The sequence below is a fragment of the Phalacrocorax aristotelis genome, chromosome 4, assembly GCF_949628215.1.
Source record: "Phalacrocorax aristotelis chromosome 4, bGulAri2.1, whole genome shotgun sequence".
Taxonomy (NCBI): Eukaryota; Metazoa; Chordata; class Aves; order Suliformes; family Phalacrocoracidae; genus Phalacrocorax; species Phalacrocorax aristotelis.
Window position 1 is genome coordinate 25,480,773 of NC_134279.1, and position 27,817 is coordinate 25,508,589.

General features: G+C 42.1%; 1 protein-coding gene across 4 annotated transcripts in view; it reads left to right on the top strand.

The window, feature by feature from the left end:
• Positions 1-27,245, top strand: part of ELOVL6 (ELOVL fatty acid elongase 6) — a 75,831-nt gene extending 48,586 nt beyond the window's left edge. For 3 of the 4 annotated variants that reach the window (XM_075090652.1, XM_075090653.1, XM_075090651.1), the window contains 3 exons: positions 2,264-2,395; positions 22,671-22,822; positions 24,812-27,245. In XM_075090652.1, the coding sequence (XP_074946753.1) occupies positions 2,264-2,395; positions 22,671-22,822; positions 24,812-25,236 (709 nt within the window). In that variant the 3' untranslated portion in view covers positions 25,237-27,245. The remainder of the gene's footprint in view (positions 1-2,263; positions 2,396-22,670; positions 22,823-24,811) is intronic. The other variant, XM_075090654.1, reaches the window with a different exon arrangement.
• The last annotated feature ends 572 nt before the right edge of the window (positions 27,246-27,817 follow it).

Below are 27,817 nucleotides of genomic sequence, written 5' to 3' on the forward strand. Positions count from 1 at the left end.
GCTGGCGATGGGCTGCTCTGCACACCGCTGCTGAAGAGGCTGCAGAGGGAAGGAGATGGGAATGCGGTCCAACCTCACACAGAGAATCTGCTCCTGTCCCATAACCCATAAATCTTCTCTTCAGTTAGGTTGTTAGGTTTGAGCAGGTTTGAGGTGGTTCATCACTACCCAAGCTGGTTAACAAACATTTACTGACCTCCAGCCAAGCTAAACTACAATCATGCTATCAAATGTGGTAATTCTGCCCCCTCCCCGACTGTGAAATTCAAGATCATAGAAGTGAAAATTAATGCTTTTTTTCTTTGCTATGAGATGAGTAAGGGCTGAGGCTTTGTGGTTTTCAAAACCTGGTTGATAAACATTGCCATGGCAATTAGACCATCTCAGTGTGCAGGGTGAGAAGGCATTAGCTCTGTGGTCATCCCAGTCTTCCTGGGGCTTGTTGCCAGTGCAGATGTTAAAGCTCACCCAGGGGACTGCAGTCACTGGCTCCTCCCTTCTCAGTGCAGCGCACCAGTCGCATTTTCATGCAGTTACCCATGGTTTGCAACACAGAGCTATAAGCATGACAATAGAAAGAGAGGAGTTCCTAGGTGGGCAGAAATGGCATGCCGCTGGAGGCATACTGATATGCCTCTGTCTCTTTGGACTTCCCTTTTACTTAGCTTTCAAACTCCCATAAAACTCATTTATCTCCAATGAAGGCTGCATGTGTGTTCTTCATACTTCCAATCAGATGTGCTGCTACAGCTTTTCTGAGTTTTCATGGACCTCATGGGAGGACCCTTGTCCATCGAGGAGCTCATGATCCATGTACCAGTTGCCTTGAGCAGGCACAGACACGTGCTGTGCTGCGCCCTACTGTGCTGCATGTAGTGCTCAGCCTTCAGGACCGTGCTGTGATGCCTATATCCCTTGCCATGGGGTACCCTCAGCCGGCTAATCATAATGGAAGAGCCTGCAGGTGGCACCTACTTGGCACCAGTGGTGACACTACGAGCACATCCTTGCATTTATCTTGAGGTGAAGCAACATGCTTTCATATAAACATCCAATTGAAAATCCTATAAAAACTGTAAAGACCACAATGCAGGTGAACCTTGCCCCCGCGGGGAGTCGGAGCAGCAGGCCGTGCCCTGATCGCAGGTCTGTCTGATGCTGCATCATCTCGGGGTTCCAATGTCAGATGGAACGTAAGATCTTGTAGCTTGCTGCCACCTTTTTCTGGGATATTAATGGAAGTAGTTACCTTTCGTGTGAGTGTTTGTCTGTCTTTTTTGGAGTCCAAAAAGAACCAGATCCTCTTAGTGCAAAGCCGTAGTCTGCTGATATTCGTGAATATAATCATAGATTTTGTAGGGGAAAATACGTTCCTAAATATATGCCCATCCAGTTAGGCCACCATTAATGCTGTACTTCATTAAGTCTTAGTCAGTGTAATATTGTGCTATGTGGGAAGGAATCCCAGGCTGAATCTATTTTTGACCTCTGATGGTTGATTTACAATGAGTTATAGTAGCAGAGTTTAAGTGTTTGCTGATTATTGCTGAGCTGGACTACTATCAGGCAATTTTAAAAATAAAACTTGCAATTCTAAGAGTATCATTGAAGTTCCTTAACAGAGCCCTGCTTGACCTTTCAGCAAATTCACTGGATTTCCTTTACTGGCACTCACAGACAGGGCTTATGCAGCAGGGCGATGCCACCCAGCACGGTCACTGCTTAATGGGGCTGTTGACCTCTTCTTGTCGGTTCTCCGCTTTTCATGAGGCTCTTCATGTTGTGTTGCAGTGCCTAAGATCTTTAAGTGTCTTCTTGGAGGAAACAATGGGAAACTAAATTGCCAGGTAGCAAGAAGCCTGCAGGAGACAAAAATTCATATGAAAATGATAAATGAGCCACAAAATGTGATCACCTGGTTCAAGCAGCAACTGTGTTGTGCTTGCAGAAGTGTCTGCAATATCTGTTCTGTTCCTCACAGAAGTTCAGTCTTCAGAAACTGGGGAAGAATGGGAGGCAAATTTGGCTGTCCTTTTTCAGAACCTCCCCAGGGTCAGTTTTGCCTGCACCTGGACCTGGCCCTGTGTGCAGGCCTGTAGGTTCATACGCTAGAGATAATCTCAATGGGCTGCAGGAGTGTCTTCAAAAGTTTCCTTTCAAGGAATGCACAAGCCCTTGGCAGTTATGTCCAGGTGTGACTCTGCTGCGTATCTAATACTAATTAATTACTTGACAGGGTTTTTTGTTTTGTTTTGTTTTGCAGGAAGAAATCATTCCTGTTTTCAGCTCTGTATGCTGCCTTTATATTTGGTGGTCGGCACCTAATGAACAAACGAGCAAAATTCGAGCTGAGGAAACCACTAGTGCTCTGGTCCCTGAGCCTTGCCGTCTTCAGGTAGGCATTTCTTCACACCGACTGCCTTTGACAGTACTCCATAAAGAGGGTTTGGGGTTCTTCACGTACAACAGCACTTCTAATGTGGCAACAAGCTCACCCAGAAATGGCATTTCTTTAGTTCTGCTATTTCAGGTCATGTCCTGATCCACTTCTCACCATTGATATGATCCCCTTTGACTTGCCAGATCATACGGGATTTGGGAAGGAGAGAAATCAATAACCCTCTTGAAGAGCAAAGGTGAAAATAAAGAGAGGACACAAGAAAAAGCGCTTATCATTGCAATAAACTTACCATGCAAGCTACAAATGGAAATAAACATGTTAAGATGTTAGTCTTGTTCTCACTTACTGGTTAGTATTACATTTATATGGGTGCATGTATGGAATATTTAGTCAAGGCTCTGAGCTCCATTACAGTGAGGTAAACCAAAAGTCACTGCTTTGATGATGGTTAAATTAGGCCACTGTAACTGAAGTCAGAATCTCGCTTCTGGTTATTCCATCACAAAGAGGTTGTGAATGTAGCGAAAGGGTGGCTCCACAGGGAAAGACTATTTTTTAGCGATGTGCATCTCTCTAGCTGTGTGTTCACTCTGTATCATCAAGAATGGGGAAAGTCAGGTTCAGATTCTTGGTAGTTGCTGAAGTCAGGAGTAAAACTGACCAACATGAATTCCACTTTATCTGCTTAATGTGCTAATTTTTAATGAGGCTGAAGGTAAACAAATGAATGAACAAATGCTTATAAAACTAGCCTTTACAAGCACAGAAACCTTTGGTACAATCTACTAATAAGTGTACACACAAGACCTGAGGATTAGCCTTCATTTCAGTGCCTGATGGGAGTGTAAGTTATAGTTCACTCAACAGCATAGAGACCATTTGCAAATCATTACCAAACATTGATACCTGTATCTTTTTTCTAATATCAATATAATAATTACTGATTATATTAGTTCACAAGTATATAGACAAGGTTTGCGTAGTGAGCAGCTGTGAATGGTTCATGATTTTTCACATGATGGGAATAGCTTGAGCTGAGAGTTTCTACAGAGTAAAATAAAGCAGGAATGGAGAAGTTTGCTTTCTTTCGTGGCTTGTCCTTTCTTCCTCCAAAATTTTTCTGTCACATTGACACTTTCTAAAACTCTGACAGGGGAAAATGAATTGTATTTCTAAGTTGTCTTATCCAGCTAGGATATGCTAACAGAAGAACTTTATGTTCGCCTGATTTTAATAATTCATCAATACCTTTTAAAAAAATATCCGGGTGCAGACAAAACTGTGCAGTCTGGATAACTTTAAGATAAGTTCTAACACTGTGAAAATTTATAATTTCCATCTGATTGCATTTGGCGCTGTACTTCTGGCTGTGTGTCTAACATAGTTTTGCTGTTAGGGTCCTTTAAGCAATTGTCATTGTTTGTTCCAGAAATGGCTCAATTTCAGCAGCTGTTGAATCGGTTCCTAGATGGCATGTCATTTGTGGATCACTTTGTGAAGTGATTTGTAGCCAGCAGAATCCCAAAATGCATATTTCAATTACACTTTCATATTGAATGTAGACACTAGCTAAGTAAGTAAGTAGCTGACTTATGCAAAACATTTGTAGTTTAATTCCCAAGCTGTGGGGAGGAATGATTGCAGAATTTGCAGCAAAGACAAGACACCTTTGCAGAAGGTGTCTAGGATGAATTTTAAAATCACATTTCAGTTTGAGAGGGATTCACCACTGCCGGGTTTGCTTCCTCCATCAGCTCCAATAGCACTGTTCAGGGACAAGTGTTCCCCAAGCACCGCAGAACTCACCCTTTCCTCTGCACATTGGGAAATGAGACAGCAGGGTGGAGAGCGGAGGGATGAACAGGAGTGTGAGATGTTTGGACTACCCAGGAGCACTGAGCGCATAAGCTGCTGGATTTGCTAGTGGGGACCAGTTGATTATGAAAATTATATGGCTATGCTTAGAAAGCTTTGCTCTTCCGAAGTGCTAAGTTGTATGCAGAAGAGTGAAGTAGGGAAGGGGAAAAACGACCCAAAATATTTGCAGTAAGACAGAGCATGAGACCTCTGTATCTTCCATAGTAACATGCAATCCGATACATAATGAACCCAAACACAAAAACCGTTGACTTCTTGCCTGGAAAACAGAGGAAATGCAGAATATTCATTAAAACCTGAGATGCAGACTTCCTATAAAGTGTTAATTGGAACATCCATTTCCTGGTGTTTCAACAGCACTGTCCTTTCTAGGGCCATTGGTCACTCACAACCGTATTGACTTTCTTAGCAAGCTGCACTAGACTTTGAATGCTCTAAACTTTCCAAGTAACTTGGATTTTTTTGCCTGGCTCCTTGCATAGCTAGGTGTTTCATTTACATACACTTGGCCTGAAAGACATTTCTGTATCCTATGAAGGTGAATTCAGATAGATTTAGATGCTAGTGTTCTGCCTGTAGGCTTACTATGGATCCAGAAAAATGCTCCTTAACTCTAAAAAGACTTCCTCTTTGGATTTCTGGGATGCTATGACTTTTACATTACCTTGCAGAAATTCTAAGTAATGTATTTTTCTACCATGAGTGGTTGGACTGAGGAAGAAAAACCTGTCTGGAGAGCCCTCAGTATTCTGCCTCAAGGTCAGCGTGAGGCTTTTTTCTGGAGTCCTTGTTTATCTCCCTTCTAGCACTCCTACCATTTTACCTGCTTGAAATATCCTCAGAAATAGTAACACTTAGCAGAGGCTGGAGAGATGTGTTTTGGGCTTAAAAAAAAAGGGAAATTGCCTGCCAGGCAATGACATGGTCCTTCTTCAGAACGTAACCTGTATGCCTTGCTCTTGCCAAGATCATTTAAATGTGGTAGCAGCTACAGTAGGAAACTTGCCACGCTTATAAATAAACAAAACAACTACAACACCCTACTGAGCTTGCTGAGCATTCAGGAGCTCGGTCAAGAGTGAGTTTTGTGTCAACACTGGCAGCCAGCAGGATTTCTGAGGCAGAAAAGCAGCTTTATTTCCCTTTGGAAGCATCGACTAGCTTTGAACATTTTTGTCTCTGGAATAAGGTTACCACTTCCAAGTGAAAACTTCTGTAGAAGCAATGACAGTAAATCTTGCTTTTCACTTGGAAACCACTGTGAACACATGATCTTCTGAAATCTTTTGCTGAGAAATTAGTTTGGGATTAATTAATTTGGGAACTCAAGTTTTTGGGTTGTTGGGTTGGGTTTTTTTTTTTCTCCCTAGCAGGTTTTTTTACTTATTTCAAGCATTGAAGATTTATTGTTGTCGGAAACGTTTTCAGTCTTTTCTTTTGTTTTGCACACTTTAATTGTTTCCACCCAGGCTGGTTATGTACTGAGGTCCTGGGGGAACAGCTCTGTGCTGCTCCCTATCAACAGGAACCCTCTGTTAGGAAGCTGACACAAGTTCATTTTTCAGTCTCATAAGACCCCAAGGAAACCGTTGTTGATTCACCTGCACATCAAAGTGACAGTCAGCCCTGTACTTCTGAATATTTCCTGGGGTTAAAAAATCTGCAAAAACACATCGAATCTTGAGTTGCCAGTTTTATATTCATGCCACTTTGAACATAAAGTTAGGGTCATTCATTGAATTTTTTGCTTGGAGTATATGAAAAGCGTCATGCTGGCATCTCTAGGAATCAGCAGAGCTGAAACCAGGACTCTCACAGAAGGATACAAAGTCATTAATTCACATTTTCATTACATCTCAGCTGGATTTTTGTAATTCCTTTTATAGGCTGTAGAGTCTGTGTATGGGTAGCATTGCTATCAAGGAGCTTAAACATATATTTGATCACCTCATCTTCACACAGGACAGCAGCATGGCACCATTTTCACTTGCTCTCCATCCTTAAGGGGCTGCCAACAGAAGTCTCGGGGTCAAGGCACTAACTATTAGTAGTAAAAGGTTGTCTCCCCTAAGCAATACTGTCACGAAGTATGGGGTGGGGACGACGAAGAAGCTAAAACATCCAACGTGATGCAATAATTTGTAGGCAGAGGCTAAGCCTGACCATGACTGGTGCAGTCAGAGGAGGGATTTCTTTTTGTCTAGCCAAACCACACAACCATAATGCTATTTTCCTCACCTGAGATCACTTAGATTCTAATTCAGATGCAGCTATGCTTTGTAGCAGTGGTGGGAATCAGCTGATGTCAATACAGGGTTTTCAGATATCTGTATTCCTGGGAAACGCTTCCTCACGAACTAGAAGGAACGGTATCAAAAGTAGCTGAAGGGTCACTAGCTGCTTGCCACAAAGCTAACCAGAGCCTCAAAAGCGAAGTATCCCAACAGCAACAGATCTTATATTTGAAAGACAAAACCAAAAAGGCTCGCTGGAAGAAGGAGACTCAGTTTGCTTTTATAAGACTGGTGTAATTGATTTGTTAGTGCAAGCACAGCAACATTTTGTAGAAGGATTTGCACTTGTTCCGCAGAGAGCTCCTGACAAGGCAGTCTGAAACACGTCTTTATGTGAGAAACTCAGTCCTGAGCTGAACTGAACAGAAAAGACTAAACATAAGTTTAAAGAAAGGATTTCAATTGCTTGGATTTGTGGCTCTGAAATACATTCTAGTTATTATGCTTATAAGTAGGAAGATTGATGAAAAATCATTCAAATTTATGTCCTATCTCAAGAGCTGCCATTCACAGATACTTGCCATGGAGATTAAAACACACTTAATTTCATATGTTGCTGAGCAACGCATCAAAATCTTAAAATACTCCAAAATTTTATAAAGGTCTTGACAGTACATTCAGACAGAAAATTAATTACTGAAAAAAACAATGTTTACCAAATAACATTAAAAATGAATAAGCAGAATTTAAGGTTAATTAATAATCTGCTCTCATAAATTTAAAAGCAAGTGAATTCCATGTGAAACATTCCTTATATTTGTAAAGCATTAATGCATGTTCTCAGTAGGACATTTCTCAGAACCCAAATTACTAAAATGCTTAATAATTTATTTCTATGGGACAATGTTCATCTTTATACCGTTACCTGATTTTCCTATATAACAGATATTGGAAACATCTTTTAATCAGCATTTTGGAGCAAAAGTTGAAAGTTGGGTGAACACAAGGAATTCAAAATGGTGTTAATCCCTTGGATGAGATTTAAGAGTTTAACAAGAAAAAATTATTTTCTGTGAGCTGAGCTGTAATCCCAATAGAGAAATACTAGCGGTGCTGTGTAGGGTGAATTCATACATTGCAAAACAAATGCTAGCTGGCATTAAAAAAACAGTGTAGAGGTGATAAAAATATACAGACTAAGAGCAATAAAGCACTGTCAAGATGTATCTCCAATATGTACCTTATTTATTCTAAGTAAGAAAAGCATCCCATGACAAATATCTTTATTCCCAGAATTGTAATGGATGCCATGTGACAAAATGTTGTGCCCATCCTCTTCTGAAATATCACCTCTTCGTTCACTCTGCTGTGACTGCTGTGGACTCTGTTGCGTCCATCAAAGTCATTTTGGACGTTATCTGGTTTTACTCTTTTTACCTAATCAGGCCTAATTAAAAGTAAGCCAAGAAATCACAGTGAGACCTGGCTGAAGTTACTTTACAGGAGATATGGATGGGCCTGGCTAAAAATTCCTACAAAAATACCTTTTTTCAGTGCTATGCTGGGCCTCCTTTCTTTAAAAACTTTTTTCTCTGATTGTTTACGTGCTTGTTTGTCTTTATTGCTGGAAAACGGAACATCTTAGCAAAGTGAATTCAATACATTATTTGGAAAGCAGCTGTTGCACTCATTTTGCCCCTATTCCCTCCCCACTCTCACAATCAATGAGAGCATTGACACTCAGTTTGTCACTATGATTTATACCTTTCTCATGAGATCACCCTGTCCCAGCCCAAGGGAGCCCTCGCAGGCCACCACTCAGCATGAATGTCGTACTCAAAGCAGAGCCCCCTGGGAGTGAGACTTTTCCTCTCCATTTTAAATGGGGAGCAGACTGAAAAGTGTATTTGATGAATAAAGAACATCTGTCTGGTGGCTTAAGAAGGGAACTGTAGATAATTCATTCAAAAGAAATCAAACCACCCATCTGTCCCCCTGCGGCAGCACTTCTGCATTTCACTCAGCCTCAGTACTTGGTTCATGTGCCTGCTTAAAGGTGTCCCCCCCTGCAGAAATCCCTGGGGAACAGAAATCTCCGTGTATTTTCTTCTGAGTAAGTCCCCCAACAGCTTGTGCTTGTTTGAGACAGTGGGAATAAAACACTGAGAGGTGTTAACTTGCACGACCTCTCAAATCCAGCATTGCACCTGCGGACGAGCGTGTTAACACTGCCAGAACAAGCAGTGTTCACACACAGGGTTGCAGACAGGCGTCGAGCCGTGGTTTAGCAAAATCACTGTTCTGTGATGAGTTTAACCTCTAAAAAAATGTGCATCTTCGTGCCTGTACCATTCAGCATCTTCCCTAGCTTGCTGAATAAACAAAATATATTTATTATTTACCAACTGTAGGAGAGTCCCTGAGATCTGAACTTCTCTAGACGCTTGCAGGAGCAGTGCCCCAGGGAGGACAGACTGAAAAAGGAAGATCGATGGTCCAGGGCTGTAATTGCCATTAAATTTATGGATCTGAGCAGCTCATTACAGCTGTATTATAACTTTTAGCTTCTTTAAGCCTCCTTTATTCTGTCAAATACTAGTCTTTTCCTGTAACTTAGATTTTGCTTACTTTGTTATCTGCCTGTTTTACAGCGTTAGTGGTGGCTGGCTCCATTGGTTGGCTTGATTCTCTGCTAAATCTTTTACTTTATTACTTTTTGGCTTTATTTGCCTAGGATAATTTCAAACTCCTGAATACATACATTACAGTGCTATACACGACAGTTACTCTACCAACTTGATACGTTTGATCCTGTAAGTATCTTTAATTTATCCTGCAGAAATAGATGTGCCACTTTTTTCGGATTATCATTTAAATCACTGCAATATTACAGTTATTCTAAAATTTTCTTGAGCTAATGTTGGATGCTGAGAATAATTTCCATAATGACACAGGAACAAGTGCAAATGCCCCTGAAGCATTCATAAGGACTACTTAAGAGGTACACTGTGCTTATGAATCCTCATGGGCTACTTTAGAATTACTTAGATAGATTCCTTAATTCTTACGAGATTTTGCACCAAACACAGGGCTTAAGTTGCAAATTGATTTTTTTTTTCTTTTTAGTAATTTAGCCACAGTCCAAACTTGCTGAAATAAATATCTAAGAACCGGGAAATGTTTCCTGACAGAAAAACATCTCACCGAGTATACAGCCTTCACAGGCTGCCAGGGATCTTCAGCTGCAACAAAGGTCCAATTTCTATTTAGTGATGGAAGAGTGAGTTATTGCTCGAGAAATAACAGCTTTCATCAAGAAATATTGTTCCTGCTAGTTGCTGCCCTCCATGTGCCAGATCATCAGGGAGCAGTGTCAGGTAACAGCACACTGAGGAGGGCAAGACTGGATGATAGGTAATTACTATTGATTAGCTTGTAACTGAGTCTTTGGAAGTCAGACAAGAGGTGCAGGGATGTGTGGGTAGAGCTGAAAAATTATTTTTCATTAATTGAAAGAAAACAGTTGTGTGTTTTTCAGCAGTGTATGGTTACATGGGTGTCTTGTAAGCAGCTTGTGCTATTCTCTCATGTTCCTAGGGTAATGATTGAGTGCAACTGCCCTTCAGCCTGACCATTGCTCCTTGTTTATCTCTACCAAAACCCAGAGGGCCTTGTATAGCCACTGAGTGCTCTGTGTAAGACTCTCCATGCGAGTATAACCCTTTTTACCTCCACCAGTTATCTTCTCCTCTGTTGCAAAGACCACTTGTGGGAATCTGGCCCTGGCATTTGTTTTTCTGCTATGGTTCATAAGCAGTGCAGGTTCTTCCACTGGCTCACAGAGCTTTGCTTTATTGATTATTTTTGTACTCTGCTCCTCAGGATTGTCTGAATATAGCTAATCCCAATCATAAAGAAGGCAGTTCTGGGGGATCAAATTGCATTTCCTGGAGAGGGAATTCAGGTTCCGTGAGGAGGGACTGGAAGACGGTAGCTGTGGTGGATTGATTTTTATCCACACATATAAATAAGCCTTCCGAGTACTAGTTGCAGTAATTGGCAGAAGTGTTGAGCTTGCCACTTTAGCAAGGGAGAATCAGATGGATTTTACTCTGCTGTGGTGTTAATGTGATTAAAATCTCCAGATGACAGTGTCCATTGATCCAGAGCCCTGCAGAGATGTCACTGTTCAGGTGTGCTTAATGAGGTCCCTGGAGAGGGAAGGAAATAAGTTAAGCCTAGCTTTCTTTCCAGTTTGGTCAATAAAAAGGACAAAGAAATGGTTTTTGGGAGCCAGGTGAGTTGTGACTAGGAAATCTGTTGATGAGAGGGAAGGGTTGAAGGGAGTGGCTCCATGTCGAGTGGTTATTTGCCGAGGAGAAAATGAAGACTGATGCAAGGAGCACAGTATCTGCCCTCACTTGAAAACCACAGAGTGAGCTGTCATTTTAATATACCTCATTTCTCTCCCCAGAATTTATCACACGGGAAAGTAATAACCACCCAGGCATGTATGTATGTTCTTATGGGTATATAAACCTGCACAAATGATATATTATTTCTTAGAGCCATGTAAAATATTTGCACAATTTTAAAATCACTCTGAGCTGGCCTGGTTTCAGGTTTTGGACCCAACTGAAAACTCAAATGGTTTGGACTGAAAAGCTTGCTGGAGAGACATCTGGATCAGATACAGTAGAAAGGTCCAAAAAGCAGGTCTTGTGTGTTTGGTTTAGCGATAGGAGGTTTTTTTGGAGACGGAAGGAGAATTCTCTCAAATTTTGCTTTGGGATTTTGATAGGACTGAACCCAAACCTCAAAGTATGCGTGAACTTATGCAAAGAAAACTCTTCTGCCAAAAAGAGTGAAAAAACCTGCAAAGATCAGCACAACTTTTGCTCACACACATGGTGCTGAGACCTAGAGCACCCTATTATAAAACACTTCCAGTACTGCTGACCTCCAGGCTTTAGGGTAAGTGAGCACCACACTGAGAAAAGCACATGTTCTTTTTCATCTCCCCCTTTTCTTACCTTTTTCTTAACAATGCTGTGGCTTGCACTCCACCCTGAATGGGGCTCCATCACCTTCATGGAGGGCGAGGGAGGACTCTGCAGGTGAGCCGCAAGGCCCATCTGTTCTCCTTCTCGGTCAGGAGGCGGGCAGGGAGAGAGGCTGAGGAGCAGCTGAGCGGCAAGACAGTAGAAGGAAGGATTTTGCTGTTGGGGCATGTTAAATTCTTGGTGTTCTCATGCCCTTGCAGAGGTGGTAACTATTCTAGTAAGTATGTTTTGGAGGCACCCAATTCTGTTATTCAGAGCAGCGGGTTATAGAGAGAGAATATGTACCAAGCATATATAATGGGCATGGTGCTTAATACAGCGTCGGTACGGTTCCTGCAACATTCTCAACCATATCCTGAGTGTGTTTCTGAGCTTTTGAGTCCGTCCTGGGATTTTTTGTCACCCTCTAAAGGAACCGTATTTGAAACAAGATCCAGCAGAGAGATGCAAACCAGTGTTTTAAATGCCTTTTCAATGACTTCCCAGAGCAGAGTAGCTGCTCAGAGCACAGCACCACATTTTGAACGCTGTAGAGCCACGAATGGCTGGAAAGACTGCCTTCCCTGGTCTTTGTTTTCCCGGCTGTGACTGAGAGCAATGAAATCATGTCATTAAAAAAAAAAAAAAAGTGGAGGAGAGACTATTTTAGCTGCATCATTCACCAGTCCAGTTAAACGGCACAGCCATGCAACCAGCCAACCCAGCACGATCGGGCAGGCAGCAGCGAAGTGGAGGCAGCAGCCTGCCTGCGGAGCGAGTGCTGGAGTAGCCCCAGTGCAGGAGGACCAGCAGAGCTCACTGTGGGACGCGCAGGGACGAGACCTCAAAGCAGAGGAGCCGCAGAGAGTGCCCATCACTAGTTATCACATACACCTCCCTGAACAAAATGAACGTTTTTCAAATAATGCGTTCCCTCAGTTGAGGAGGTAAAGTTGCAAGCGGGAACAAAAGTGTTAGTCATGTCAAGCTTTCAGGGAGTTTGGGAAGCTAAAAACATTTCTTAGTCTAAAACATTTGTGAAAACTGTGCTTTTAATGACAATAGTTTATAGTCATTACGAAGAATATAGATACCTTATGGCCCTTCGGACACGTAGGCTGAAGGGGGTGAGTTCTGTGTTCTTTTTAAAGAATGAGATTAACATAAGTGCTGTTAAAAGACTCTTATGTTAATTTTTGAAAATGTGCTTTTAAAGATGTTCAGTTACCATATGAAAAAAGGTAAATCATGGGACCAGGGCACTTTTTCCTTATTTTTCTCTTGTTCCTGCCCATTGTAGGAGAATAAATAATGGTCCCAAATAATGCTATCAATAGGCTAGGCCTTGGAGGACACAGGCGCACAAGGGAGTTACTGTGCTTCAGTTACCTGCCAGCAACTGAATTGTGTAACTGAGCACATGATTGTTTACGCAGAACTACAAAGGAGTAAACTATGGTAGCACAAACCTCCTTCTCTGATATTACAGTTTTACAATAAAATTGCCTTAGACAGAATGAGCTTGTAAATAGTTACCATAGTTCATTAGTACCACAAAAGACTTGGTAGCATGTTTTCACACCTGTGCCCAAAGTTAGTTTTGTTAAAGGAAAATACAGGAAAATGATAACCAGAGTGATTTTTTTCCCCAGTGAAATGGAAACAATATAGGGCAAAAAGGAGTTCAGCTTAGGTGCACAGTATCATCATGATAGTCCTAAATCCCAAACAATCAAAAAACAAGGATTGCAGCCTTCTGCAAGACTGACTTTGAAATAATGAGATTTTCATTTTACAGTGAGAGTCTGGGGTTCTGTTTTTGTCCGTGGTTGACTCACTGGTTATGTCTTCAGGCTTTTCCTTCATAGACTTGGGTAAATAAAAGCCTTTTAAAATTAACTTCCCACAGAACCAGTTGCTGTTGTTCAGGATTACAACCTGCATTTTTGTAGTTTTATCAACTGAGGGCATTAGTAAAGGAAAACAGGAGTTTTTAAAAACATTGGCATTGAATTTTCCACCTCACTAGCGTGTTTTTTCTACCTGCCTATGCCACAAGGAGTTAGGCGTTTAAAGCCACCTGCCACCACCGATTCTGATCCATACCTGCTTCTCTTTTGGAGATGACTGGTGCAATTAAGGGGATCAGGAGGGAGCATTAATACAAAGGAACTACAATAGTTAGAACAACTGCAGAACTTCCATGGGGGAGAAGAATCCAAGTATTTTCTTCCATGGCAAGGTCGGCTGGTGCAGTCCAGTCCTATGTAAATTCAAGGGGTGGGACAGTGGAGGGGAGATAGAAGCAGGAATGCTCTTAAAAACTCACTTTGTAGGTTCACATTCTCTGAGACTTGTGTCCAGCTATGTCAGGCCAAATCCACATTGGTATTTGCCTAATACATCAAGGGCAAACAGAGGGAAAGCAAGAGTCTGACTGCATCTGTGGAAGGCACATATTGCTCTTGTCTGGTCTTTCCAGCTAGGTCAGGAAGTTTTCAGCTGTTTGTTTTTCTAGGACAGCACAGCTTTGTAGACTTGCACTACATCTCTCTGCACATCGCTCTGTATTTTTAGGTCTTGAAAGCATGCTGCCTAAATATCAGATGCGCAGACAATAAAAGTGTGGTATTAAGAGGTGTAACAACAGCTTTTTTTCCTAGAAACTATTTCTCTTTAAAGATATAGGTGTACCTTGGGTAATTAAGATGGAGGGTTTGGGACTTGAAAGTTTAGAGAGTAACTTTAGAAACAGAAAAGAAAATCTATAGTAGGTCGAAGGACCTTCTGAAGAAAATTCCTCCTACTGGAGTGAGTTTACTGTTAATTCAATAATGCTGTTTTCATTGATACAGAGTGAGGTCAGACCCCTTTCTGCTAACATCAAATGGATCTCATGGGTAGGGCACTGAACCACAACTCATGATGTTGCACATCATTTCTTACCCCGGCTCAGACCCAGATTTTGGACAGGACACGTAAATATCAGTTTGCCTCACCTCTCTGTCTTTGAAATGGGTCTTATGGTTAGCCACCTTACAAGGCTGTCACAAGAGTAAAGGCCATTAAGGGCTGTGAAATATTCACAAATACAGTGCTAAGGGCCTTGGAGGTGCCAACACCAGCAGAAGTCTGAAGGAAGTGAGGTCTGAACCTGAAGAGACCCGAACTTACAGACAGCTTTGTACTTAGCAGTTCTTTACACAGGGACGTCTGACCTAAAGCAGGTGCTGGTCTGAGGCACTGGTAATTCTGGGAACAGCCCGAGCTGGAGGTGGTAGGTCACTTGGCTGTTGGAAAGCAGACAAGACCAAAATTTTGGTACAGCAACAGGAAGGTCTGCTCTGTGGTGAGAATGGAGATATCCTTCTCATCACAAGGGGATTCCATGAGGAGACAAGGTCTTCCTGGGGCGTAAAACAGGTGCTCTACAAGTGTTGTACAAGAACAGTTTTTCTGCAGGATCAGGTTCCTTCTCTCCAATACTAACCTTGGCATTGCTTGAAAGCACTTCAGAAATGCTGAAGGATGATGAAACAACAGCCTAATTACATTAAATTTCTTTGCCATTTCTTATAAAATTAACAGTTGGGCTAAGTTCATCAGCCGTAATTTGATCAAGTGTCTCTCTAGGATTTCAAGGTAACTCACTATTAAGAAGTCCTCTCTTTTAAATGCTTGTAAAATGCCTCATAAATGTTACATTTAGAGTTGAGAGAGACCAAATCCAGTCAGTACTGTTCTTTGTCAAACTTTTTTATCACTTAGATGAACACCATATCCTTCACTTACCAAGAAGCTGATTCATTTCTTTTGGAAAATGTAACCCTCAGTTTCACAAACCCAGCAAAATATTTTTAATCACCAGGTGCAGACTTACAAAGCTGGTTCTTCTAGTCAGTTATTAATATATATAAAAATTTCATACAGGCTGTCCTTGTGTCACATTGACCAGTTAGGATGTTGGGTGCCAGATCCTTTTCTAGGCTGCTTTTCAGTGAGATTAGAAGACATGTCATACTGCACTGCCTTACCCACAGCTCTCATTAACTCCTTGAAATCAGAATAAGATCCATTAATTCCATGTAGGTCACTGAAAAACAGCCAAATGGTATCTTTCTGTCACTGCCCTCATTTCAGTTGTACTTAATGATTGGTTTCTTAGTGTATGGTTTCTCACTGTACAGTAAAAATACCATGATTTTGCAATCAAAGATTAGCCTAAAGCAACCTTATTGTTTCTACGTATGTTCAAATTAAAAAACCAGGATTTGATGGAACTGTGTTTGAATATAGTCAAGGCAAACTACACCAGGAGTCACATCTGAGATAACATTTAAGTAGTCTGATGACCTTCTAGTGAAACTATATGTTAAAATTGTCATAGGATTAATTACTTCCTTCTCTCATTTGGAGGATGTATTCTATCTGGAAAATCCAGCATTTTCAAAATATTGCACCATCACACATTGCACGCTGCCCATGAAGGTAGCACTGCTCCTTCCTTCCCCCAGCAAAGCTGCCCAGATGTGGATGAATGTGCACAGCACTGGGAAAAAAACAAACAAAAAACATTAAAAGAATTAAGAGGTGATTCATTTTTTTTAAAATGGAAGGGGAGGAACAGCTGCAATGAAATCTAGCCAGTCCACAAACACCGAAGAGCAGCTTGGGTGTCAGAAAGCAGGGGAAAGCAATTGCGAATTCTGGTGTTGTGCTGCTCCTTTGCTACGTTCTTGCACTTGTCCACCCTCCAGAAGGGGGTCCCACAGGACCTGTGTTCGCTCTCTGTGATAGCCTGTGAACATGTGCCTGTGGACTTTTAAGGAAACTTAATTAACCAGGAAATGTATTTCTCATGCACCCTTTACTTCCATATGCTGGAAGGCTGGTGTGTGATGGCAGGTCTCACCAGTCCCCTCCCTGCAGTGGAATGAATGCCATCTCTGTCGGGCAGGCTCTTGGGAAGGCTACTCTCATGGTTTTAATTCTTCCCCCAGCCTTGAAAAAGCCTGGCATGTCTACCCACAAAAGGATTTTTGGAACAATAGGCTTCAAATAAGCACCCAGACACGAGTAGAAGTCGGTAGGAGTAAGCTGTTCGTTCATAATTCTGGTCAGCATAAACCAGACCCTAATATCCTTTCCTCATTTGACACCATCCAGGTAACCACCTTAACCTGGACATTCCTTTGTATTTCAGCTCAACTTTAAAAACAAATTACCCTGACTACAGCAATATCCTGGAAAAAAATGCAGTTCCTTTTTTTTCTTCTTTTTTTTTTTTTTTTAACAGTTGAGGGCAGACCCCACTAAACCTCCTGATTTAGCTACTAAAGTTTTGTTTGACAGTCTTCTCTTCTTGACAGAAAGGTTAGCGGTTTCCCAGAGTACCCTGCTCCTGCGGGACCTGAAGCCACCGCAAAATGTAAGCATGAATTTTAGGTTGGGAGCAGGCCAACAGTTCATTAAATCTTCCGTCTTTCCCGCTGGTTTGTTAGTATAATCACCACAGCAATAGCAAAGCAGCAAGCACACGGTGATCTGACATACAAATGCATGTTCCCAGAACTCCTGCCCTGTTTGCTAGGACCCATCCTTGTGTTCTCCCTCCCAGGAGAGGGCCATTTCCCCAGCACTGGTCTGCCAACTTTATCTGAAGTCACCTAGGAAAAAGAATTCTGCATCAACCTTGGAAAAAGACCTTCCCTCTCTTGGGTTGCAAGACAAGCAGTCCCTTCAACACCTGCATCCTCTGGAGGCATCTGTATTTTTCTAGGTAGCCAAATCTACTGTTCTTCTCACATGGCTGAAGCAGGGTTCTGTGTGAGACAGATAGAAGACTCCTACAGTTTAATTTCTGGCAACAAAATCCATCACTTTTTTAACAAAGCCATCACCCAGCCCTTTTGCCTCATCCACTTGGTGCATATCCTTGATGGACTGGTACTCCCAGCGTGTGTTTCAGGAGACGGCAGAAGGTAAGAGTGATTTGAAAGAAGCTCGTCTTTACCAGCCGGAGAAGAAAGCCTCTACAAATACTTCCAAAGAACTACAAAACAAACCTACTGGTCATGTTGCAACATTGCTTTGTTACAAACTTATTTTTAGGAATTAATCAAAAGAACACAGCGAGCAAATGGCTGAAAGATATTCATATGGAGATTCACCCACCTTGGCACCTGCTGCTTGGTAAAACCAGGAGTTTCTGAGTTTCTTTACTGCCTTGAGGGTAACTGCCCAGTTAGGGCGTTCAGAGCTGTCTGATGAAGGTGGCTTCAGCTGCACTTCTTTTCAAGAAACTTAGTTCACAGAGTTGTTTCTCTTATAGATGCTTTCTCCGTGCATTTTGCCAGTATCAGTCCATATTTCACACGTTTTCTGTTGCTTGGCTAAGCACAGAAATACTCTGTTGCCCTTTTCCAGTAAGTGCTTTCTCTAGGCGTGCCCTCAGACTACCCTGCTGCTCTGACCTGTCAGACTGACCACATGCTTTCCGCCACCTCCCTGTGCTCCTGGGGCACAGGCTCACCTGATGGGACTTGCTGGAGTCGCCATGTACACAGGTCGGGGCAGAATTAAGATTTCTTCTTTCCTCCAGCCAGGCCCTGGGCTGGGAGCTGGAAGCTGGAGCCAGCCCCATGGGAGCTCTAGCTGGGTGCCCGGCCAGCTCGGTGCCAGACTAGCCCAGCACACCTACGGCAGGAGGTAGTCTGACACCACGGAGACTGGTCAAACCAGCCGGGCACCCGTGGTTTGGGCCATGTTGAACAGCCTGTGGGCCTGGGAAAGGAGATCGCTGCTTGAACTCCCTACCAGGCCTTAATCTTGTGCAGCACAGCTGGGTCTTGCTGTGTGAGGCCTCCCTGCTGCTCTCTGCTGGTGCTGCGTACGCAGGATGGCATGCTTCAAAAATAAAGACACTCCACTTTTGACATGTAGCTTGTAGCTAACATATTTTACATTCACCTTAGCCGTGGTTGACCTGTTATTCCATTCAGTGCCATCTTTACCTAGTTCTGTGGATACAGTCTGCATGGTGTGTTTGGTTAGTTTAAGGGTTTTTTTAAGATGCAGACCAGAGCAGAGAATTTCTGCTCTGTGGTTATCACAGCAATAAAATCCTTTAGGAAATGTTGCTATATTTTGTGCAAAACTTTTAAGGTTTTTTTTTACGTGGAAGTCACATTCTCTGCTCAATTCTGCAGTGTTGATCCTGGACCGGGATGTCCAGAGGTGTCAGGAACCAAGTGCAGTGATGGGTCTGCATAGAAAGCAGCCCTAGCAAAAATGGGCAGTGTCGTCCTTGCTGCGAGGAGGAGCTGAGCCTGTTACAAGGTCAGCAGGGGTTGAACTGGAGGCTTGAGCTACCAGCTGCCCCCTCAGGCTTTTGAGAAACAAGTTCTTCACTCCCTCCTGGTAAGTAGGATGGAGGGAACAGAAAGTGGTAATAGGCTAACTAACGCCTGCATTGTCCTCCCATCAGCTACCTTTCCTTAATGCTGTGCCTAGCCCACGGGAGCACGGGATGTGTTTTGAGGCCCTTGTTTGAAAACAAGTTTGTGAGGGAAAAGTATTAGTTTTTATTTTATTCATGGATATGTTTTGATCATATTATGGGCAGTAGAGTATCAGTTGGGCACTTGTTAATCTACCAGAGAAGTCACTGCCTGAAGGGAGGAGAATGTAGGACATTTTGAGTCTGAATAGATGAGAAAGCTGCATTAGCTGGTGCAGTTTGTTTCTGCTTAGTCTCTCTAGTTGCACAAGGCTGTAATTGTACAGTAATTCACTGCTACCTTATTTCTAAAATCCCTGCAGATGATTCCCACCAGACAGACTGCTTTGGTAAGCAGTTCATTTCAATATCTCACAAAAGCTATAGCAGAGAGCATGGCAAGGACAAAATGAAGCAGAAGTGATTTACTGAGCAAGCAATGTCATCACTCTGCTGCACATCATGTCTTTGCAAGACAGAAATTTGTTGGTTGATCTTACCTTACAGAGCAACCAAGATTAAGTGGCAGAGGCACAAAAAGCAGTCGTGGCTCTCTGGGTCCAAGGCACATTTGCAGGCATGCATTAGATATTTTTCTGTCTCCGGTGGCGTGTGCTTGTTGGCAAGATAGTGTTTTGGCATGCAGCACCTCTCATAAACAGCTACCTGCTCATGGTGTCTATTTAGGTAATTGAATCAGTTACTTCCAGTTTGCCATCCTCCTTACTTATAAAGCCTTCCCTTGTGAGTTGTGCAAAAATGTGATTTGGTTTTTACTGATGAAAAATTCAGAGTAGACTAACTCACACCATGTAGAGCAGCAGCTGGCATCACTTCTAGAGTCATGGAACCAGAGGAAGCCACTGTGCTGCGAAATCATAGAAAAGTAAGTGTGTGAGTGTGAGTGCGCACACGTGTGTGTGTGTGTGCTCACGTGCTCCAAGGAGAGCTCTGCAGTATTTGCTAAATGGAAAGATAGGAAGAATTACATTGTTATAATCTCAAGGACAGCAAAGTGAAACCCTGTAATCCCCACAGCTCAAGTACCCTTTGGCTCTGTTATCAGTCCAGATGAAATCTCTGGGTGTCCATACTCAATCACTTACAGTTAAGTCAACATTTGCCTGTTGCCCGAACAAGAACTCTTCTCATCTGTGTTTGTGTTCATGGCACAGAATTCTCTTTGGTTTTAAAACGTTAATAATAAATGATATTTTAGAAAAGCAATACAGCTTCTGTACCAGGAAAGGCATGTTGCTTGTAGCTATTTGATTTAATCATTTAAAATTTCCCTTTTTTCCCCCATTTTAATGTCAGAACTGAGGTATTTGCTCATAGGATAACCAGCATATCATTAGATATTCTGCCTGATCTTCCTCCACCCAGTTTTGCCACCACCCAAAACATAGGAGCAAGCAGCAGCCTGCCCTGGCTAGCTTGAGGAGTTCACTGCCTCAGGAAGTGATCAGATCACATCTCTGTCAGGATCTCCTGTCTCCTTGGGAATGAGAAATGGAACTGTTGAGAAAAAAAAATGGCATGTGTTAAACACCAGAGAGAAGACAGAACGAGTTGCACCTCATTTCAAAACTCCTCCTGCAGGCTTCGGCACACTCTGCCAAATTAAAAGGACCGATCCCCAAAAGATGTGAGAAAAGCACGCTGAGAGCATTTCTGGGAGGGAACAATCCTACACGGGCTGTGTGGATGCTAAGAATACTGCACTTTCTTCCACATGCAGGGGTGGATGAACATGAGAGACTGCAATGGCTGTCTTGCCTAAGCCTGGGAATATGTGCATTGCTTTGGGCAGTGCTAGTGGGAAACCCAAACACAGCCAAACTTCTTCAGTACACCTGTACCGCAGCAGGATGGTGTTCCGTTTGCACAGAGCACTGGAGGACTCATCTGGCAGTAGAGCCCATGAGCAAATACCACCATACAAATAACAGATAATAATAGTAGCTTCTTCGGTGCTCACTGTTGTCTGAATTTCCTGATGGCCCAGTGAGACCTCAGGCATCAAAATGTAATGGTGCAGGAGCTGGGATGTAACACATCTCCCTGGGCGTGGGCTGGCTGTAGCGCCCAATCTGTGATGCCACTGACAGAAACCGAAGAGCACTGGGTAGCGTTGCACTCCGCTTGGTTGCAGAGTGCATGCAGTGAACAGGGGAGAGCAAGGTGCATTGCTCCTTAGCAGCAGGCAGGTTTGACTGAGTATATCAATGCGGCAGATTTGGAAATCCAACTACTTTGTCCAAAAATTATAAAAACTTAGGTTAACAGTTTTTATGCTCAGTGGGCTTACTTGACCCATCTAGTCTAACCAAGTGTCATAGAATTGCCATAGACCTCGACTTTTTAGGCTGCCTTGATGATTTTAAAACACATTTTTAAAGAACACTGACTTCACAAGACAAGGACAAGTAACAGAGAATCCATAACTTCAGATGAACTGTACCTTATTTCACACATTTGGCATAAATGGTAGCTTGCATTGCCCACATGTGTCTACACATCAATTTTAGGTAGCTTGGTTTGCTTGCTGTCAGGCGATAGTCATGAAAGACACCCAGGCAGAGCAGGAACCAGAGGATTCATGAGTAGGACAAGGTCACAGAGAAGTTAGAGGTGAGATAAGATGGAGCTGGGTAGCGGCATAAAGTAAGGTATACTCAACCCCAAAGGAGATTGGGCCTTTCTTTGCTCCATTTTTCTAAAAGCTGCTTGTTTCATCCAGTATTATCACAGCTTTTGAAGGACCAACAAACTACAATGTTAGACAATGGGCAAGCATGTTCTTGCCATGAGGCAATTCCTTCTGCAGAGCTCCTCGCTGCTGAGACAGAAGCCTTTGTTCCTCATATCAGCTGGATGTCTTTTGTTGCCTGAACCTATCCCCTCTGTAACTGCACTAATTAATACCTTCGCAAGTCTCTTGATGTTTCTTATTTACAGAACACCGTTACCTTGCACCTCACTTTGATGAGGTGAGGGTGAATCTGCTGTTTACAACTTGATTCAATGAGTCGATTCGTCTGTTAGCAATGACCTGTTAAGAGATGAAATATGGAGTCGGCACGTGCACCAAAACACCAGCCCTCACTGAGACCCCCCATCAAAATCTGCACACCCTACCTGGGTTTGTCTGTGCTCAGAGCTCCTGTGGGTATAACAAACATAGGGAGAGACAAGGGGAAGCTCTGAGGAAATCAGAAGGGGGAATTGGTCCTGATTATGTTGATGACAGCTCTTTTTCAACTCATTTCTTGTAGTCTCCCAGCCGTCAACATCAAAACTCTGCACGTTGTTTTCACCTGAAGTAGGTGTCTCCCACTGCTCCTGAAAACTGAAGGATCATTCCTGTAGTAATGAAATAAAAACCATTGATGTTATCATTCCAGAGTTTCACCAGGGGATACAGCTGCAGTCCAGTTTACAAATCTGAGTTCAGAATAACTTCCCGGAAGCCAGCAGAGTTGCTCCACCTTTAAGGCTGTCTCAAACTTCTTATTTCAGCACATTTATGTCCTTTTTCTCATATTGATTTGAAGTGATGGCACATAGGTTTCAAGTGTCCACTCAACTTTCTTAATTTTCTTTTTGTTTTAAAGTATATTCGGTGCTGTTCGAACTGGTGCTTATATGCTGTACATTTTGATGACCAAAGGCCTGAAGCAGTCAGTATGTGACCAGAGTTTTTACATTGGACCTGTCAGCAAATTCTGGGCATATGCATTTGTGCTAAGCAAAGCACCCGAACTAGGTGAGTACCCTCTCTCCCTTTCTCTCCCTGTGCATATTTAGAGCAGAAATATCTGTGCAGGAAGCACAAGAAGGTTGTCGATGCTGTCAAAATCTCATCTTAGTCTTAGAAAAACTAAGTAAACAAAACCAAGCCCAAACTCTGCATGTTTTAGTCTCTAGAGATTAAGTCCCGCTTGGCTGAAGTTAGAGCAGTGTGCAGTTGAATAAGACCATTCCCAGCCCAGGAAAAAACTGCAGTGATTATACACAGCAGGGAAGTCAAGAGGTAAGAGCAATCTGGTCCATACCTCTTCCTTAGCTACGCGTAGGCAAATACAAGTAGCATAATTGGTAGTCGCTCACCTGGTGGGTACAGAAGTGAAGGGTGGGCTGCAGCAGCTGTGTCAGCAAGAAGCTTTGAGGCAGGTTCTGCCTCCATTCTGCAGCGTTCATCCTTAAATACACATGTAGGCGTACAATTATGAACAGTAGTATGCTTCCTCCCTAAACATTGAAAGCTGTGGCTGTCTGCTTCCTCCAAATAGAAACCAACTTCCCATAATACCACTTGCTTTTCCAGTCCTGATTCTTATAAAATCCTGACTCTCCAGCAATTTTTTTTTAGTAAGGATACTTACGATATAGATGCCAAAGCCAACTTAATAGCCAGTCTGCATGTGTTCTCATCCCATGGCTTATAAGCGTAAGAAATGATTGGTTTAATGGGAAGGAGGAGACGGCGAGTTAGCAACCCGCCAGCTTTAATTTCAGAGGATGCCCTTACTAAACCTCAAAGGGCTGCAGCACTCACTGTGTTCAGGTATACAGCAAAAACAAGTCTTTTCAGCAGAGAATTTGATTCAGCAAATTACAGGACAGCAATTCATCAGCATAAAAACTGGAAAGAGACAGACAACACTTGCCTTGCTGTGTCAGAATCCCTTGGTTTCCTGCTGCTTAAATTACTGCAAAACCACAGAAATGTAGTTGTTAAAACTAGAAAACATCAGCTAGAACAGCACAGCAACAATAAATTGAATATATGATTACTTATGAAAATGTGAGTGAACATCTTGCAGCTAATGATGTAAATAGTAGCATTATGGCTTATTACAGACCTTGTGCAGACAGCGCAGTTTTGGTTCCACCCATCACTAATGTTCATGATTTGGATTTCCTGGGGTACATATACGTAGAAATAAGTCCCCAGATTCAAATCTCAGGGATCTTTTTGGAAACACCATGTCTATAACAATAGAAAGCAAGTAGCATACCTATATACATAGATCTAATCCAGATGTTCAGGGTAATCATGAGAAGCAGAAGGAAATAAAAAGCAGGAAAGAGAAATAAAATTTACTTTTCTACAATAGCACCATAAATTTGCAGAAAAAATTGTGCATTTCAGCATAAACCAAATTCCTGTCTAGAAGCACTTTTTTTTCTGGCAATTACGTACCTTTCAGTATTGTAGGTTGCATATGCAATAGCTTTTTGCATATTAGCTCAAAAGGGTCTACTGAGTTTAACTAGGTTCAGTTTGCACGTAGGCATTTGAATCAGAGGACACTGTGCTGCTTCCCCTTTGGTTTTTCTGCTCTCTGTTGAGCTGCATTTCTCTTCTAGTCCCGGTATATAATGGACAGTCTCACAGTCAGGGATGATACACAGACATCCACCTACCTCACCTCAGACTTTCACGGATTATGTTTGCAGCAAAGGGCTACCAGGTAAACCTAGGGTGTTCTCAAACAGGTTATCCACACAGGAAAATGTGGATACGTTGGTTTTCCGAAGACTGTGTAGAGATTAGGAGCCAAGCTGGCTGTCAGATTAGACAGGCGCTCAGATCTAAAGCTGAGGTGCTTTTTTATGCTCCAAAATATCATATACTCCAGCAACAGCAAAGGGAAGAGAGCACTGCAGTAATTATGGAATTGTTCAATGTGTTTCTCATTTCCTCCCCTCCTTTTTTTTTCCTTTTTTTTTTTTTGTTGTTTTGTTACAGGTGATACAATATTCATTATTCTTAGGAAACAGAAGCTCATCTTCTTACACTGGTACCATCACATTACTGTGTTACTTTATTCTTGGTATTCCTACAAAGACATGGTGGCTGGCGGTGGCTGGTTCATGACGATGAACTATGGAGTACACGCCGTTATGTACTCTTACTATGCGTTGCGGGCTGCTGGCTTCAGAGTCTCACGCAAGTTTGCCATGTTCATCACCTTGTCGCAGATTACTCAGATGTTGATCGGTTGTGTGATCAATTACCTGGTCTTCTCCTGGATGCAGCAGGGCCAGTGCCATTCCCACGTGCAGAACATCATCTGGTCCTCTCTCATGTACCTCAGCTACTTTGTGCTCTTCTGCCATTTTTTCTTTGAGGCCTATATCGGCAAAACCAGAAAAGAAAGGAAGGTTGACTAGTGGTAGAAATGAGACAGAAGCCATAGCTCAGGGTCATCAAGAAAAACAAAATTATAAGAAAAGAAAATGGCACAAGGAAACACATATATGTATGTATATGGTGCAGCTAAAACTTGGCAGCTTAGGGAAAGTTAGCTTGGTTTAACCCAGTAAGTTTATGATCCTATCGTGGTGAGGACTCGCTGAATTCTACTCTATCTCAAAGGACTGCTGATGAAAGACAACTTCCTTCTTTTACCTGTCTGCTCTAGAAAAGAAAGGAGAAAAGAAAGAAGAGAAAAAAGGAAAGAAAAAAGAGAAGAAAAGAGAAGAAAAGAGAAAAGGAATAATGTTGAGGGGGAAAAAAGTACATTAAATAAGCAGTGTGTTTCCCCAGGGTGGAGGGGAGACTTTTATTTTTAAAAAAAAAAAGTTTCTAAATCCTTTCTAATAATTTTTCAGCGTTAAACTTGAACAAAACAAGGCAGAGAGGTGACAAAAAAAATCTGTCTATGATACAGTAAGATTGCAAAATTAAAATCTTTTCCATAGAAAGTTGATACCTTTAGCCAAAATGAAACCCAAAAGGATGTTTGCTGCATGGAAGGTGGCTGAACTCCACACTGTGGTCATGAATGGAAAAGAGAAGAGATTGATTTCTCTGCTGTGTACTCTGCTGGGGGAGCAGATCTGGGGCGCAGAGTCGCCTCCCTCGGAAGGTGGAAAGGAGCAGTAGTTTTAAGAGTTTAACATGAAAAGGAGCACTTTTGCAATACGTATCTCAGAGAGTGCATTTTTCAGTTAAAGGCAAGGAATTTCTGCAGCAGGATAAGTCATAGAGGGTTAAATCAATCAATATTTGCTAAATTACCACGGGCTAATAGCAGAGGGATGTTCAGGAAGGAGAGGGAGACAACTCTCCTCAAGTGATTTTTAGGAATTATCTGTTAATCTCAATTTAACCCGCAGCAACACTGAATTAAATGGGGGAAATCAGAAGAAATCCTAGTTAGCAAGAAGAGAGTGATATATCTGCCCACTGTTCTCAGAACAGAGCCCTGTGGTACAATACGGATTCTGTATTTTTGTGGACGCAAGGATACCTGCCTGGGCAGGAAGAGGTGGCAGGACTGTGTGACATTGGGTAACACTGTGCTTTTGCATCTGCCCCCTGGGCAATGCAGAGATGTTCAAAGTGCCCTCCTCTGGTCATGTGGAGATACTACTACAAAACATACTCGGAATAGGTTTTTCTTGAGGTTTGTGTAGAAGAAAATTAGTCTAAATGGAGTAATTTTGCTGCAACAGCTTAACTCTAAAGTCCAGAGAGAATTATCCTTCATAAAATATATATCTCTCTCTCTGCAGAATCTGTACTGTAACATCAGACTGACCACTTTAGAAGACACTATTTCCTCTCTGAAGTCAGCTACAGATATAAGGAGAAACGTATTTCACTCTGAACCTTAGAGTGTTAGTTGAGAACAGCCATATTCTTTCAAAGACAAGTAGATTGCATTATCTGTGGTATTCCAGTCCTTACAAAGCCAAATAAAATGTGTAAAAGTTCCTAGTATTTCAAAGACGCAAGTATGTAAACTTGATGTTAAATGTGTTAATGTAGTATTCTAAATTGTATCAGTTAGGTAGTTTAACTAAACAATTAGAAGAACTAGATCAACAAAATAGGGACTGCTGTTCTGCATAGGATATACACACACCTATAACCACACCCATATGCACATTCTGTGAATTGTCAACGAGAAAAAAAAAGCCCAGTGGCAGAGAATCATGATTCCTGGCTAATGCAAAAGATTGTCATTATCTTTCTTGCTTTAATTTGAGATTGTACAGTACAAAGGTTTTGGTTTTGTTTTGGTTTGGTTTTTTTTTTAAATTATGATTTTTAGCTTTAATTGTGCTGTCATTCATGAAACAGAGCTGCTTTAGTATCCTGTTAAGAGATGACAAGGGCTTTTGGTGTCTCATTATATACAAAAGAAAAACAAATAAAGTTACATTCCATGTTATGTGAATGGTCTTACAAATCAAAAAGCCTTTGCAGGCTAAAATCATAATTATAATGAGCAGAAAATGAGTTTACATTTGTGTTATTTAAGTTATTGATGTGCTGACGTTATTTTATGGTACACAACAAATAGCAAAATGTGATATGCAGTAATGAAGCTATGATACTCATTAATAGGACTACTGTATACGTGGAAATATTAGACAAAACCAATTAAATGTGTAAACCATTTTGTTATACAGCTTGGGAGTAGATAATTGTGATGCTGAATAAGCCTTTTTCCTCATGCTTAATTTTGCCCTAGCTAAGAAGCTGGTTAAGAAGACCAGTTAAGAGTGGCAAAGGCAAAATTAAAGTCAACTGCAATTAGATGAGAAGCACTGGTAGAAGCCCACCATCGTGCCATTTAGATCCTTAGTCCTGTGTGTCTTAGGTCTCTCCAGTAAAGCAAGAGGGGGTGGAAGTGGTCTGGGGTCTGAAGCTGGAGCCGAAAGCTTGGACCCTGTGAAGTCAGTGGAGGCTTTGCTTTGCTTTGGTCAGAGCCAGTGTGTCCGACTGCCTTTTATCTGAGCC